We start from the raw sequence: 17,758 nt of genomic DNA, 5'->3' as shown, positions 1-17,758 counted from the left end.
CAAAGTCAATGGATATGTTGTTAAATGGGAAAAGATTATACCAGCAATCTTTCTTAAAAATCTTTTTTCTTCGTGCACCGCCGATATCTCGGCATGCCTAGATGAAAATAATGATCCTATTACCATTATGGCTGCCTTTTCAAATATACAGCATTCCATTAAAAATGCGCTGGTTAGAATACCTAAAGGGAACATTAAAAAACTACATGGGTGGTTCGATAACAAATGTACCACTGCGCTCAAAGCACTAAAAAGAGCTTTACGCTCAAGCCCAAAAAACTTAGAATTAATACGCCAGACTAGGAGACTATATAAACTTAATATCAAAGAAAGGAAACAGATTTTGAAAAGGGAGGCTTGGGAGTCGCTGTTGGAGGCTTCAAGCCAAAGGAATAGCTCTGCTTTCTGGAGGGTGGTAAGACCTTTGTACCAGTCAGGGGATCACGATAACATCTTGGATATAGCCATTACTGGCGAACTGTGGGCAAGTTATTTTAGTAAACTGTACAATCATCTTACCCCTGGGGAAACCCTACCATCAGACGGGGTGGGCCTACGGACAGAAAATTCAGCCCAAATTAGATCTACAGATAGACCTTTAGAGCATGCGTCTGTCAACCCATATCCTATTGACCTGTCCTTCACCGTCCAGGAAGTCCACGATGTGATCAGGGAAAGTGCTCCAGGTAAAGCTCCTGGACCGGATTGCACCCCGGTGGACGTCTATAAAGCAGAGCCAGACTTCTGGGCCCCCCTACTCACAAATGTACTTAATATGGGAAATCAATGCGGGTTTATTGCCACCTGGTCGGATGCCATTGTGGTTCCTATTTTTAAAAAAGGTAACTGAGATGACCCCACCTGTTACAGGCCAATATCTCTTTTGGATGGTCTTATGAAGGTGGCAGGAAGAATAATTTTAAAAAGAATCCAACTCTGGGAGGAAGAGCATAATGTAATCTCCAAATTTCAATACGGGTTCAGAAAGGGTTTAGGGACTATAGAACAATGCCTAAACCTGTCCCTACTTATTTCTAAGTACTCACATGCCAAACGCGGAGGCCTTTTTGTAACCTTCATCGATCTTAGCTCTGCGTTTGATTGTGTTGACCCCGCTTTTCTGTGGTCAACGCTAGGCGAAATAGGGATCGATGATTGTATTATTATGTTTATCAGAGAGCTTTATAAAGATGCAGGGGCCAGAGTTAGGTATGGTAAACAAGGGGAATGCTCGGAGAAATTTGACATTAGAAGAGGGGTGAGACAAGGCTGTATTTTAGCACCGTTGCTTTTTACTTTTTATATTAATTCTATTGGCCAGACTCTCTCAACCCTGCCTTATGACTATCCCACTGTTAATGGCTCCCCGGTGCCCATCTTATTATATGCCGACGATGCGGCTATCATGTCTAGGACCAAAAGTGGTCTACAGCGCGCAGTTAACAGGTTCACAAGTTACATGAGGGAAAGAAACTTAAGAGTAAACATCTCTAAAACTTTCACGATGTCCTGTACCCAGAAGACTATTAGAACCCCCTGTACCATATTCCTAGATAATCACAAAATAGCTATAACAGATAAATTCTGTTATCTTGGAATCTTGTTTGATAGATGGGGCCGGTGGAAGGCGGCTATAGCTGCCAGGAAGCTGGCCTACAGTCGAACCATAGGTGCGCTGCGCGCCTTTGCCGGTAAAATTGGTGGTAAACCGATTAAAGAATTAATCCAGAACTACCGAGCAAAGTGCGTAGCTACGGCTACCTATGGTGCAGGCATCTGGGGCATCGAGAAAGTTCACTCCCTACAAAGTTGTGAAAATCAATTTATCTGTTACCTACTGGGCGTGGCAAAAAACTCCTCCACATTTATGTCACACATCGAGGTAGGAGTCAATTATCTTAGCGATACCATCAAGATGTCCCCCATCCTGCTTTGGCACAAGGTCTGGTCTACACAGGAATTTGTTTTTAATAGAGATCTCATTAAAGACTGTTTGGCTTTAGACAGTGTAACCAATATTAAGTGGTTATCTCATGTGAGATCTATGTTTTCCGAACTAGGACATCCAGAATTTTTTGATAATCCAACAACTCTAGAAGGGATAACTAGGCTAGCACTGGAAAAAATGATAACCATCCACTTAGAAACTGTTAGATGGAATATTGAAAAAGCTAAAAACACAGTGCTAAGCTACCAGACTGAGGGATTACAAGCTTACCTCGTCCTGGTACAAAATCCCTATCCTCGAATGCTGTTGACCCGGTTTCGTCTTGGCACCTTCTTCCGCCTGGTCACTTTGCCTAACCTTAACGATTGATCCTCCCCGAAACTAATATGTCCCTGTGACAGTACTTCGTCACAGTCCAATATTCACATTATGTTTTTCTGCAAGCTATATACGTGTCCCAGGAAACAATTCCTGTTGCCCTTCCTCAAACGTTGGGGGGTTAGAAAATGTAGATCAGCATACACGAAAATGTTACAGCTAGAAGAAAATCATGTTGTTTATGCTGTCTCTTGCTTTCTAAAATCCGTTATAACATTTAGAAACTCAATGTATTAACTGTCCCTCTTGCTGCAGCCCACCCAGGCCCTTAAATGAAATGCTTGTTTTTTAATTATTGTTCTTATGAATTTTTTATGAAAAATGTTTTTAAGGATTTAGTAAGCTTTTCTCACTTGCAAGGACTATGTACATGTCATTTTTATTATTGTATGTATAAATGTCATATGAATGCTTTTATGATTTTAATTCAAAATCGAATAAAGCTTACTTTGATTTGACAAAGATTCTTCAAGGTCACAAGACACAACAAGCAGCTGCGCATCGGCTCGAAGAGAGTACACATGAGAAACGTCAATACCATGATAAGGTTCCACAAATGGTGTGGAAAAGAGCATTGTGGTAAATCTTTAATAAACTACATCACCACTGATTTAAACAAGGACAGCTGGTCCGGCAATTTACAAAAGGCTGGAAGGGAAGGCAAATAACCTTTAGTAGTGCCTACCACAAGACTCAGGCAAAACAATCAATAAAACATCCAACAGCTTTGCTCGAAATGAGTCTGTCTTGCGGACTCCAAATTAGGCCACAAATATGCCTCAGTGCCCAGTGTAAATGGACTTTGTAGATGGACACCTGGCAGCAATGATGACATCCAGAATCTCGGGCGGTAGATCAAACGGAGTCAACTGCCATTGCTCAAGATTTCGCGGATTGCCGCCCCGCGTCAGCCGCATTGTAGAACGGAGGGAGGGGGGGACTGTGGGGTGCTCCGTCCAAGCGAGTCTGTAGTATCAAGACCAGCACAAATCAAGTATTTTTACCACCGTGGATACTTTGACCTGGTGATGCCGTAAATTGTTTCAGAATCTCACTGTCCATGTCCCAATGTGCCTGTGTATATCGCCTCAATAAACACACAACATTGGCTGACCTCAGTGCTAGCTGGCAAAGGAGAATATTTGTATCTAGAACGCCTCCATCGTCTTAGACTCCCTGTCTGGGATGGAGGTGCTAAGAGGATCCCAGGGAACTAATTGTGGTTCACCTTGCTGCTGGAAGCCTGGAGCACCAGACTCTCTAGAGTAGGATGCTGTGAAAGCAAAGCAGGGTCACTACGAGAAGGTCTATCGCATCGGGCAACCTGCCTAATCACCGGACACGAACAAAACCTTCAGCCAAGTGCCCGCTAAGGTATCAAAAAGGGCTTCACTGAACAGAAGAAGTCTCATGTGAGACTAGCCCAAGCTGCAAAACCTGAGTAAGGACATTTGTCTTGACTACAACTGAAGATAGCTGCAGGTCCAGTACCTCAGCTGCTTGTCTCATTACAACAGCGAAGGAAGCACTAATGTTGAGGGCCCAAGAGGAAATGTTAATCGGTCTCCCGGGAAGCATCAAGTCCACTGGCCTTCTGTAAGTCCAAATACAAGTTGTCATCAACATAATGGGGGTAAATCACTTCATCATCTCTGAGTGGTGGCAAGCTTTAGTCCGAGCTGGAGCCAAAAAGACTGTGGAGCGTCTGCCATAGTGAATTCAGTGGATCAGACTTCGGTTGTAAAAGGACCAGGTGCACTATGGATTTAGAGTGCAACCTTGGTTGGGGTCAAGCTAAAGCCGGTTTGGGGACAGAAATCTGAGTCTCTACCAGATTCTCCTCCGGTGTCATTGGCATCGATGTACGAGGGACCGACATAAGTCTTGGAGCCAGGGTGGAAGTCTGCACCAGAGTTGGTGCTGAACCCCTGATGGATCCGAGGGATTTAGACAATCCACAGTACAAATCTGCCTGCAGTTATCTAACTAGTAGGCCTTTTGGATCCTTAGGGTCCAAAGGCGCACTAGAGGGAGGCAGAAGTGTACCAAAGATATGCAGATCAGCCGATGGCTTGGGGAACACGGGGAGCATCAGAATCAACTTTGGAATCAGCTCTTCAATTAGGGTGCGAGATTTATGTGCATGCAACTTCCTCTTTAGATTGAGAATGTTGGGAGGGAGTCGAGTCCTGCTTTGGTTTCTTTTGCTTTTTTCAGAACTTCGACTTACCTGAGGACTTTGACCGTAAAACCAACTTCTCGCAGGAGCGGCCCTGAGAGCGGGTCCATATCCTATTCTTGGAGTGAGACTTAGACAAGGCCTGTAACTTCTTCCTGTGTTCGCAGACATACAGCTTTGCAGACCTGGATTGCATTTGGGTGCATAAGGGCATGCTCATCGCACAACTTGAGTCGTGGGCCAAATCCAAGCACCACAGACACACCTTGTGTGCATTCGTAACTGCCATTTGTTTTCTGAAGTCACGGCATGGTTTGAAGCCAGTCATTTTAGGAGGAGATATTGTTCTCTTCATACACTAGATTTCATTTTGGGGGGTGGTGGGTTCGTCAAAACTGATGAAAGTGGGAGTGGAGCTCTGGATAGGCATTTGCAGAGGTGGAAACAAAGCAACTGAAGTCTTAGATGCGGCCCTCTTTCTTTAATTCTAGGGCAGAACGAAGCAAACACGGAGCCGCACACAGACACCTATTGATTTGTGGTAGCCCTGCAATGAAAAACATCCGAATCGAATACAGCACTCACTTAGAGAATATTCTAATAGTGATGAATCTATGGTAGGAAGTATCCATCGGTAAGTGATGTCCACTTACCACAAATGAAGGTACCAGCGGTATGCAGGGTGGATGGATATGTGAAAGTTGGTGTCCTTGAGATCAAGTGCCATCATGTAATCGCCCTGTTGGAGCAGAGGGATGACATCCTCAAGGGCAGTCAGATTGAAATGTTCGACAAGATGTATCTATTGAGAAGCCAAAGGTCTAAAATAGCCCTGAGAGAGCTGTTGTTCTGGGAAGGAGAAGGTAAAGAAAGCGGACACCTTGCTAGTGTGGAGGCACTCTCTCCATTTCGCCTTTCTGGTGAAGCGCTTGTACCTCTTCCTCGAGAAGGTAGAGATGATCACTTCTAAAGATTTGTCTGCATGGTGGGATGTTGGGAGGGGTTTTGAGACGTTCTAGGCAGAAGCCCTGGCAAACCACTTCTAAAACTCACTGTTCTGATGTGATTTCCTTCCAGAGAGGGGAGAACTTGCATTCTCCCTCCAACAGGTGATGTGTGATCAGGGGGACAGGATGGGAGGTAAGGTGAGTCACTGCTTATAGGTGGACGTTCCTTTACTGGAGCCACCTCTGCCCTAGCCTGATATGAAAGATCCATCTTTACGCTCCAAAGCTTCTATGCACAAATCTAACTGTTTAATGGCGCAGATTCCAATACTGGCACCAACATTCTGTGTATTCTGGTTATTAGGGTGGTATCTAAATGCACCATTCGCTTTACTATATTTTTTGTTTGGCTTTCACTCCCGCTACCTATTCTAATAGCAGAAATAAATGGTCTTTCTCGATTGGTCTATGTCTGTGTTATGTTGTAGAAGTCTGTGAAAAGTGATGCAACTGAGTCAGACGAGTGTAAACACTGAGGTGCCCGTGATCTGATGCTCTTATTAAAATTACATAAAACACCAGCCTCATTTCTATTGGACCTTTTAGCTCCTTCCTTATAAAAGGTCTGCTTAACAGCTTTGCCCCAATTCTGGTTAAGTGGGCCACCAAATTGGCATCCGTATTAAAAGTGCCTTTGTGTCTTTTTTTCTCCAAATGCTGCAACAATAGGGGGCATGAATCTGTTCAACGTTTGTGTAAGTAAATGTGTCTGTGGTACTCACGATATGACGTAGCTCTGCCTTGTGTCTTGCCTTCGGTTTTTCATCAGTGCCTTGTACTCGCCCACTCGCAGCCGCTTTCCTTCCACAATGCACGTGCGCTTTGGACGGGGCTTGTACTTGTAATCGGGATACCGCTCAAGGTGCTGCCGGCTGAGCCGAGCCTGCTCCTCATAGTACGGCTGCTTCTCCATGTTAGTCATAGTCTTCCAGCGAGAGCCTGCCACAGGATTAAAGACATTCATAATCAGTAACCGGACAAGACAGCAGTCAGATAACCCAGGATCTTCTTCGTACTCATTCAATGTAGACTGTGCAAATTAGAGCCAAGCACACTAAACATTGTGCTTGTAGTCCATTCCCCCTTGCAGATTCCAGTATCAAGCGCATGCAGCTTGAACCTTTTACTTGCTCGGTAAGTGAAGACTCAGTATGTCCAGACTCACCCAGGATCTTACTGATGCTGGAATTGTGCATGTCAGGAAAGGCTTGCAGGATCTTGCGCCGCTCATCCTTGGCCCAGACCATGAAGGCATTCATGGGACGCTTGATGTGACTGCTATTCCTGGACTCAGGGAAGTGTCTGGAACCTGTGGGGAAACAAGTGAGTTAGTTCCCATAATAAACTCCAAGATCTGGACTGAATCACTGGTTGCCACACATGCAGTCTTCCCTCATCAAATTTTCCAGACTTTCTCTGGCCGACACTCTTTACACCACAGTTTACCTGCCACCCACACCAAGTGATCCCCTGCCCTGACTTTACTCCAGGTGTTCCAGCTACTTTTATGTTGTGACCCTCAAGACAGTTCACCTAAAGTCAAAGTTATATAGAGGCAACACATGTATGGCTTGGTGTCTGTTGAAGGTTAACATTTGTTACTTCCTAATTTTGTTTTACAACAGTACAAAAACAATTTATTTTCTTTCACGTTAGTAGACCGAATTTATTTTTTTCCAGAATTCCCCAGTAACAATATTACTTATAGGCTTGCTTTTGAGAAAAGTCTGTCCTGAATTTGTGGCAGGGGACTTCTTACTTTGACTAGAGTATCTTAGGGCCTCAAGCAAATGTGAAAAGAAGGAAGGGATGATTAGAAGGAAAGGGTGAGGTCGAGATTGATCTGGCCTGATTGGGCAAATTAATGGTGAAGCACGTAGTGTGCCAAGGGGCTGAAAATGAGCAGTGACGGGGCTCTGGCAAGGAAAGAGTACTTCATGCCATTGCATGCGTCCCAACACAGTATAGAGTAGTGTAAGGAATCCTACTGTGGGTGGGGAGGGGCTAGTACAATGTCAAACGAGGGAGGCCGATGCATGCATTTTAACTAATGAGATGGTAGAAAAATGTCTTCATCAATGAAATGGAACCCACTTGAGTCACAAGCACAGGCAGCTCTTAAAAGAAGTGTCCAACACCAACCCAAAATTCTGGCCCTTTCCTCCCCACTCCATATGTGGGCTCCAGTGTCCTGTATGCATAGTGATACCTATGTTCAAAGTGTGTTATGATACAATCTCAGTATGTGTGTGTAGTGTGCTGTGTGTATACAATTTATAGGTGTACGTGTCCTGAACTGGTCTAGCTCTTTACCATCACCATCCATACTGCAGTTTAACAAGGAATCCTCCATCTGGTGTGATGAGGCTTCATCCATTCGTTCCTTCGCTGGGGGAGAGTCCATGCTGAGTCGCTCCTGCAGGAAAATTAAAAACAGGGTGAGGTCACTACCACTGATGGACAACCTTAGTCATGCAATGGGTACACAAACGTCAAGGAGTACACATACAGACAAGCATAGGCACATCTATATAGATGTACACACAGATCTGAATAAATATGTAGAAATACAAAGCACATGCACACACACACATATATTCAAACACAAGAGTAAACAAATGTAAAGACAAGCACATACCAGTATGTACTTGCATACAGAAAAGCACATTAACAAACACAGATGCAAATGTGCATTGATAAGAAAAAGAGCTACCTGTATGAGCACGTCCTCATTGTTACCCGAAGAGAGGAGCAAAAGATACCCGTATGTGCTTTGTAACTCAGGTTTGGGTTAGACCTTATGCTCCGATTAAATGGGTATATTGTGTGGAAGAAGTTGAAAGAAGATGCGCACATGCAGAAAGTGAAGAACATATACAGAAGCATTCTTATACAGAAGCACACAAACATATCCATATACACTAACAAGGCCTATTGTTAGAACTGTCCAGTGGAATACAAGGAAGAGGAGTCGCTCATATTATTATATGTATCAGTACTCAAATAGCAGGGGCTGCTGCTGGTCAAGATTGAGCTCATACTAGGCATAAGGCGGGCTGGGAGATTTGTATGTGTATCTCAGTAGGAGAATTTCAGAGGGTGCTGCAGGTCAGCTACGGCATGGTGCACTAACATGGTTTAGTGGGTCCTTATGCTGCAATATAAGGGGTGCTGTATGTCAGGTTTGAGGTGCAGTGGCAGAGCTTCTGAGTCTTAGTACTGCATGTGATGCAGGACAGGCATGAGATGCAAAGAAACAGCTTTGTGAGGATTAGTACAGAAATAATGGGGGTACTGGAGATCAAAAATGAGGTGCATACTTCCATCTGTGTGGGCTAGCATTGAGTGGTGGGCTAGCATTAAGTTCTAAACGACTGGACAGAGGTGCAGTAGCAGAGATTAGTGTTGGTCCCTGTATGGGAATTGCAAAGCGTTTGCAGGTGAGGATTGAAACCTATTGGCAGAGCTGTTTTCAAGTCCCCGTACTGGGGAGCAAAGCATAACACAGGTCAGAGCTGAGGTACAATGAAAGAGTTGTGTGTTCATCCCAGCAACAGAAAAGAAGCAGAAGCTGCAGGTCAGGAGTGAGGAGCATTGACAAAACGGTGTGGGGGTCTCAGTTATGTAATAAGTGGGTCTACTGCAGGTGAGTCAAAGACTGTCAGAGCTCAAGGCATCCAAATACTGGACTAGGATGGGGAATCTGTAGGTCAGGCTTGAGGCGCACCGGAAAAAGAAATGTGAAAGTCTCTGTACTAGATAGTAGAGGCTGCTGCGGTTTTGGTTTTGATGAATTGACAGGTTGTGGTTCCAGTTTTAGAAGAACGAGGGGTGATACAGATCAGACTTTAGGTCCACCGGCAGGGCAGTGTGTTCTGAGTAGGCTGAATACCATATATATATTTATCAGAGTGAAAGTCCTTTTTGCAAAGATGTGGGTCATTCAAAGTAATGTCACCCAGAAGGTCAGGATCAGGGTGGTATTGGCAGAACTGTGCATGAGTTCTAGACCCTGTCGAGCACGAGATCAGATAATTTAAGATAGAGTTGCACTGTCTGAGCTATTGGTGGCACTCAGTGCAGCATATTGGTTCCTGTCCTGGAATTACGGGGCGTGATGAAGGTCGAGATTAACGTGTATGAGCTAAGGGGCGCCCAGTAAAGCACTTGGAAGAGAAGTCCATCAGGTTTAAGGTGTAATGACATTGCTGTTAGTAGGTCTCCAATGAAACAGCAGGGGTTGCAACTGTGCCAGTCTGCTATTCCCTCTCACCTTTCGATGCATGTTGACTGCAGAATTGTCATGTACTCCATTCTGGCTGTGTAGTAGTTGGCGTGCCTCTTGAATGGCTTTGGTGATCGCGTCCCCTTCCCCTAGAAATCCTGTGAATAGTAAAACATGTTTTTTAATGTGTTACACATTCCAATGCTTTAAAAGGACGCACAGTAATACTGGTGCTTTAGCAAAGGGTATAAGCAGACCTTGACAACGTCATCTGAAATCGCAAATCCTCATAAGTTCAATGTAACAGTTTTTATGGACACCAACCAAAATTAACAGTGAGTCCAAGAACAGACAATGTACCCAAAAATATAACAACAACAGGGAGTAGTTTCAATGTAAACAAGTTCCCATCAGTCCACCATCGAGACCGCCCTTCATCATCTGGGATCTTTTATGTTTATAAATAACACATTAACGGGTAAAAAAAACCTGTGCTGGCAGATGAATAAGCCATGCGCAGGAAAAACCACAGTGTTATTATAGATGTGAAAAATAAAGGCCTGTATACTCGGGGAACTGAATAGCAGTGCAAAGAAAAAGTGTGTGTGTAAAGAAAGAGAAAAGCTCTAAAATTAGGTCGTGATCGGGAAAACAATTTTAATAGACACCCTCACACTCCTAAATCAATAAAAACAGTGCAAAATTAGTGGTATAACAAATGACCACTAAACAAGATGTAAGGTCGACATGTTTCTGCAGACAGATGGAGTCTAGTGATCTCCTGCTGCTTCTTCAGGACCATTAGTGCTACTGCTATATTAAAATAACGTAAACCATATCACCTGAGAGTGTATGTATTTTCATCTTCTCATCCCACGTGATGGGAAGGAACAGCCCCACCTCACCTGGCACGAGCTCAGGTAGTGGATGCACCGCACTCTCCGTCGGTGCACCGGTCGTCCCTCTAAGCTCTCTGAGAGCTTAGAGGGACGACCGGTGCACCGACGGAGAGTGCGGTGCATCCACTACCTGAGCTCGTGCCAGGTGAGGTGGGGCTGTTCCTTCCCATCACGTGGGATGAGAAGATGAAAATACATACACTCTCAGGTGATATGGTTTACGTTATTTTAATATAGCAGTAGCACTAATGGTCCTGAAGAAGCAGCAGGAGATCACTAGACTCCATCTGTCTGCAGAAACATGTCGACCTTACATCTTGTTTAGTGGTCATTTGTTATACCACTAATTTTGCACTGTTTTTATTGATTTAGGAGTGTGAGGGTGTCTATTAAAATTGTTTTCCCGATCACGACCTAATTTTAGAGCTTTTCTCTTTCTTTACACACACACTTTTTCTTTGCACTGCTATTCAGTTCCCCGAGTATACAGGCCTTTATTTTTCACATCTATAATAACACTGTGGTTTTTCCTGCGCATGGCTTATTCATCTGCCAGCACAGGTTTTTTTTACCCGTTAATGTGTTATTTATAAACATAAAAGATCCCAGATGATGAAGGGCGGTCTCGATGGTGGACTGATGGGAACTTGTTTACATTGAAACTACTCCCTGTTGTTGTTATATTTTTGGGTACATTGTCTGTTCTTGGACTCACTGTTAATTTTGGTTGGTGTCGATTATGTGTAGGGGGTTTAACAGTTGAGGTCGATAAACTTACCCCTAGGACCTTTCTTGTGTTTAACAGTTTTTATGGAGCCATTGTGTAAACAAAATAGAATTTGTTTTTCTGCTTTGTCTTGTGGGAGGATGCTGTGAACATCCCAATATTAGAGGTAAAAGAAATGTTACTTACCCTTTAAGCATGTAGTGCTGTAGACTCGCATGCTGTGCGTACTCCTGCTATCTAGTGTTGGGCTTGTATGTGTGCACGTTGTTTTCCTCCGAAGAAGGCTTTTTAAGTCAGAAGGTCTAGTGACTCCACCTATTAAGTGTAATGTACATGGGCACTGGCTTCATTATTAGATTGTTTTGTCTGCACAAAGGGTGATGATGTAGCTGGAGCATAGAGACATAGGACAGATGAAAATGCAAAAAAAGAGAAGGAATACAAATTAAGAAGCATCTGCAACACCTAGAGCCATCCAGATGGTGCAGCGGTGGATGCATGTGAATTTAAAGCACTACATGCCACGAACAGATGATTGCCAGGTAAGTAAATGTTTCTCTTTGTGGCATGTGTAACAGTAGATATACATGCTGTGCATAGATTGCAAAGTGTATCTGCAACAAATGATGGACAGAATGCTGAATGATTCAGACATTCTCCCCCAGTCAAGAGATCTGGGTTAAATCCATTGTTCTTTTGCCGACTACGCCACCCCAGTTTGGACCCAGCCATATGCAAATCAGTCTTGACCCTGTGCCTCATGGGAACAGTCCAGCCCGAACTGCCAAGCCTGGTCCTCCCTGGACCGGAAACAAGAATCCTAGGACCGGTTTCAGGGTATGTCACCCTTCATCAGCCAGGCTACCTTGAATCCAGTGAAAAAATATGAGAGAGGACCCCACACGTTCCAGGAAACAGGGTACTGTTAACATTGAAAGTCAAAGGGCTATCCCTGGAAAAGTTCGTAGACAAGAGAGCCACTGCCCGAGTGTTGTACTCTTGTTACACTCATTCACCACACACACTGAGTAACTCGCTGAATCACTGGTCACTGACTAGAATATAACGTTTACAATCTATTTTTATAAAAAATTGTACGCATTCAAAAATCAGTAAGAATTCTATTGAAAACTACTGACATCAGATTAAAACCACCTCATAGTGTAAATAGTTCCAACAGAAATGGCAACTCTATAACTGTAATCCCATATGGGGGAGAAAAATGGAATCAACTAGTGAACCTAAAAAAGAAAACTATCCGTACCGAATTGCATGCTAAATTTATGGCACAATATGTGAGGGCTGGTACTATCCCGGTAGGGCTCCAGATACGTAATGAGCCGGGCCTCTTTGTCAATAACCCGAAATTCTTAGAAACCTGGACATTCATTTCCAACAGGTGCAGCAGGGATTGGATGCTCTTGATAATAGAGACAGCACAGAGCACCATCCTTCTAGAAAATAGGGAGATAGAAGAACTACAAAAGGCATTAATTGACACCAATGTATTAGAAGATGCCAAGAAAAAGATAGAGGAAATAAATCAAGATATGAACGGATATTATGAATACTTAAATAATAAGAAAACCCAAAAGTTAAGAAAAGACATTACCAGGTTCAGTCAGGAGGTAATTTACCCCTTCCTCAAAAAGGACTACTATACAGAAAAGCCAGAACAGTATTGGGAAAGAGGGCCATGGGTTAGATTCCAATAAAGACGACCCAAACATATGAATTTCTCAGGCTCCTCTGAAAGCAGTGGTGGGGAAGAGGATATGCCACAGAGAGAGGAAGCCACTTACACTCACCCAAACAGAGAGTATGATGATTTTTTAGACCAGCGCCCACAGAGACCCCAAAGGGGATTCTCAAACAGGGGAAGAGGCTCGTACACAAGGAAACCCACTATGAGAGACCAGGACCAAGAATATCAAAACAACCAAGCACCTCAAGAATACAAGAGGACAAGGAACAAGGTCTACTGGAGATAGGGACCACCCCGATCATAAACCTATCACGTAGAAATCTGACAGATATTGAGGAGGAAGTTCTAAGGATGGGATTTAGTTTTGTCCCCACGGCGGGCTTCAATAAATTCCAACTTGAGAAAGATCTGCGATCTTTTTTTAGAAAAATAAGGTTACGTAGATTCTTCGAGAATAGGCCAGAGAGGGACCCCACCCTATAGACTCAGGTTTGAGGGCTAAATCCACATTCACCCCAAGCTTAGGAATGGTTGATAATAATATCGACATTTCTGAGAGTATGGTGAAAATGGAAATTGGAAAGATAGTGGAAACTAAACACCCCCAAGAACAGAATATCTCCAAAAGCCAGAGGGAAGCTCTGGACTTCCTCGCCCTTGATACCCATATAACTATCAAGCCAGCAGACAAAGGGGGGGGGGGCGGGGGTGTTAGTTGTTTTTAACACAGTGGACTATGACTTTCAATACCTTGAATCCAGTGGCACAGTGAGCAAGGGACCCATGTCTCGGTATACCCGTCCCACTCTGGGCGAAAAGCGTATCTGCAACAAATGATGGACAGAATGCCTTGGCAGTCCGGGCTGGACTGTCTCCATTGGGCGCAGGGTCAAGACTGATTTGCATATGGCTGGGTCCAAACTGGAATGGCATGGTGAGCAAGAAAACAATGGATTTAGGCCCAGATCTCCGAACTGGGGTGAATGTAGGACATTGTTCTGCATTCTGTCCCTCAATTGTTCTTTTTGCATTTGTCACCCCGAGTGGGACAGGTATGCCCAGACGTGATCTCCATGCCACTGGAATCAAGCTATCCTGGCTGATGAGGGCTGAAAACCCGAAACCGGTCATAGGATGCTTTTTCCAGTCCAGGGAGGACCTGGCCTGGCAGTTCGGGCTGGACTGTTTCCATTGGGCACAGGGTGAAGACTGATTTGCATATGGCTGGGTCCATACTGGAATGGCATGGTGAGCAAAAAAACAATGGATTTAGGCCCAGATCTCTGTACTGGGGTGAATGTATGACTGTTCTGCCTTCTGTCCATCAATTGTTCTTTTTGCATTTGTGAATAGATTGTAAAGAAATTCTCCCAGAAGTAGTGGATAGCCTGGGGATATTGCAGAGGACTGGAAAAGTGTGCCAAGAGGAGCTCGACCAACATTAGCTTATTGGCAAGCTAACACATCCACATAGTAATGTTTTATAAATGTGTGGGGAGTAGACCATGTAGCTGCCTTGCAGATCTCAGCCAGAGGACTGTTACACAAGTAAGCCATACAAGCTCCTTTTTTAACAGGTTGAGTGGGACCTGAGAGGGACAGGCATAGCTTTAGCATAACATGATTGTATGCATTTGACCAGCCAGCCTGCTATCCCTGCCCCAGAGACGTGTGCCCTGTATTGGGTTTTGAGAAAGAGGAAAGAGCTACTGTGTTTTACAGAAGGGCTTTGCCCTATCAATCTAATACATTAGCTCTCTTTTCACATTTAATATGTGCAGAGCTCATTTTAAAGATGATTCTGGATATGGGAAGACCACAAGAAGTTACATAGTTTGATTGAGGTGGAAGCTAGAGACTACCTTAGGCAAGAATTTGGGGTTTGACCTGAGGACTAGCCTATCATGGTGTACTTGCAAAAAAGGCTCTTCTAAAGGTAAGACCTTCTATCTCACAAACATGCCTGAGAGGAGTAATGTCCCTTATGAGTGGACAGGGGTTTGCTATGAAATCAATAAGTGCTCTATTAGGGGTAGTGCAGTTGAGCAGCCTTAGGCTTAACACAAAGGAGTGTAAGACATTCGCACATACAGACAATTATCAATAAATGACAACCCAGCTCAAGAAGGAGATCCACACCAATTTATAAAAATAGCAAGTATCTTAATATACGTTTAGGCATCAGAGAAAAATCGTTCAGATAAGTACATTTTTAAATATAAATTCTTTTCAGTTCAAAAAGTGGACACTTTTTTTGGTAATTCTTGAGTTCTGCAATGTTATCCTATGGAAGGAAGAACAAGTTCTGCAAACTGGTACAGTACATCGACCTACAAGACCAATCCCCAGGAGTTTAGGTGAGTGGTGGGCACGGCCCAAGGCATCACCTACCTTCATAGCTAATTGAACGTTGAAGGCCTAATATGAAGAAGAGACAAAAGCCACATCTTTAGTCGTTTCCTGTAAGGGAGAAGCTTTGATTCTGATCTAATGGACAGGTGTACAGAGTTTGAGGAGACCTACATGCAGGGGCTGCAGATGACGTCGGGAAGTCTACGAGGGGTGAAACCACGATGGACTCGAGGTCTGAAGGGCTGGGGAACCTGGTTGGCACCGATGGCCCACTTCAACTCCAGCCGGAAGCGACGGGTGCAGTGGTGGCTTCGGGTGTCGGGTTTTGGAGGTTCCGGAGGCTTCGGAGTCTTTTCTTGTGGAGTTTCTGCAGAATGCAGGGAACAATTCTGCTGTTCTTTGGGAGGACTTGGTTTTTATGGAAGGCAGACTCCTCCATGTGCTGGCTGTAAGATTCGCTTGATGGTGCAGTTTCTGGGCTAGGTGATAGTTGCACTGCAGGGCGCCCTGATGGCATAGTCTCCTCTAGTTCTTGGACACTGAAGATGACTGGCATGACTGAGATGTTGTGGTGTTGCATCCTTCTGTGTGCCCAGCTGCGTACTCTTCAGTATTGAAGTCTTTCTGGAGCAGAAGGTGAGGCACGATGGGAAGGAGGTTTCTAGTGATTGGGGACAAGTATAGATTACATACCTCATGTTGGTCTACCCATCGATATTTCGAGTGACAACAAGGACAGTTCTGGAAAGATGTCCGTTGCATCACTCATACATCAGGGCCTGCTGGGGGCAGCAGACCAAAATGTCTGTGTTTGCTTTTTCAATAAAGCAACGCTTTTTTTTCTCCAAATGCAGCCCGTTTTCCATAAAGGAAAACAGGACACATTTAATTGAAAAAAATGAAACGTTTTCTTTTCATTTTTTTAAGGGCAGGCAGTGGTCTGTGTGACCACTGCCTGGTCTTAAAAAATATTTTTGCATACATGCACACAGGGGCAGGGGTCCCCTAGTGACCCCTTTCTGCTTGCGACTGGCTAACCACCTACTTGAAGTATGTGGTAACTGAGATTGTTTTGTGATTGCATTTGCGGTCACAAAACACTCGTACATACCAGTGCGACTTGCTTTAAGGAAGGGACGCCCTTGGCACACCCCTTCCTAACAGCGACTCGCAAACCCTAGTTTGTGAGTCTGTAATAGGTTAGCGACTTGCAAAATAGTGTTTGTACATACCACAATCCTTCTTAGTGGTCGCAAAAGGGCTGGTTTCCCATTTGCGACCGCTGGTCCTAAGTGATTTACCCTGAGTCACAGGACATTGAGTCGAAGCTAAGACTAGAACCTGGTTCCCCTGTTCCAAAGTCTGCAGCTTTGGCAGTAACGCCCCATCCTGGGTAGAGAGAGACTGTCAGGCAGAAGAAGCCACTTGAAAGCTCAACTCATTATGGGCTCACAGTTCCAATGGGACCTTGAGCAAAGCCATAGTTCGGCTACAGGCTCAAGCCTGGCTCAAGCTCTCTGCGGCTCGCCTACCTCTAGCTCTGTATCCTAAAAATGTGTAGGCAGTTGCTATGTCCAATCTGAGTCCGAATGGGGCTGCATGATCTTTACCTAAGGTTGAGGTGAGCGTGAATTCAGTGCCAGAAACCTGAAGGATCTTGGCGCTGGGTGAGAAGTCGGGACAGGCACTGCCACAGAGTCAGGGCGGGCACCACAACAGGATCAACAAGCACAGGTGAAGTCAGGAAAGGATCCGCCAGCAGTAGTCAAACCGGAGGCCTTCTTGGGTCCCATAGGCACACCAAGGGAGCCGGTATGGTGCCAAATATATGCCACATGGCCTCCTTGAAAGCTTCAACATGTTACAGCTGTGCTGAAAGACACAGGAATTAGGGTTGGATAAGGACAAGCTGAGTAATTGGCTCCAAGTTGGGGTACCGGGTCCTAGATTGAGAAGCACTATGATGTTCGTGTGACCTCTATGGACTAGAGAAGCAGGAAGAAGGGCAGTCCTGTTTAGACTTCTTATGTTTTTTTCCTTGACTTCGACTCAACTCATGAATTGGAATTGGAAGAGGCCCTCTCTTGAGAATGGACTCTAGAGCAAGAACCAGTCTGTGTCCTACACTTCATGCAAAACCAATACTTACGCACTTGTATGGATAATATTTGTGATGTAAAGTTTGGCACATGACTTTGAGGTGTGTGAGAAACCTAAACACTGAAGACATACCTGATGGAGGTCATTAACAGAGATCTGCTTATGGCAGTCCTTTTAAGGCGTGTACCCTGTAGTCTGAGAGAAGACGTCCCTTGCAAACTGTATTAAATTTTGACAA

General features: G+C 44.4%; 1 protein-coding gene across 8 annotated transcripts in view; it reads right to left on the bottom strand.

Moving 5' to 3' along the window:
• The window catches only part of SOX13 (SRY-box transcription factor 13), a 259,045-nt gene that overhangs the window by 21,072 nt on the left and 220,215 nt on the right, over nt 1-17,758 (bottom strand). For all 8 annotated transcript variants that reach the window (XM_078644662.1, XM_078644660.1, XM_078644664.1 and 5 more), the window contains 4 exons: nt 9,786-9,895; nt 7,826-7,928; nt 6,678-6,821; nt 6,235-6,451 (listed from right to left, as the gene is read on the bottom strand). In XM_078644662.1, the coding sequence (XP_078500788.1) occupies nt 6,235-6,451; nt 6,678-6,821; nt 7,826-7,928; nt 9,786-9,895 (574 nt within the window). The remainder of the gene's footprint in view (nt 1-6,234; nt 6,452-6,677; nt 6,822-7,825; nt 7,929-9,785; nt 9,896-17,758) is intronic.

Source organism: Lissotriton helveticus, chromosome 5_1, assembly GCF_964261635.1.
Source record: "Lissotriton helveticus chromosome 5_1, aLisHel1.1, whole genome shotgun sequence".
NCBI lineage: Eukaryota > Metazoa > Chordata > Amphibia > Caudata > Salamandridae > Lissotriton > Lissotriton helveticus.
The sequence above is the reverse complement of the archived record's forward strand: the minus strand, read 5'-3'. Positions and strand labels throughout refer to the sequence as shown.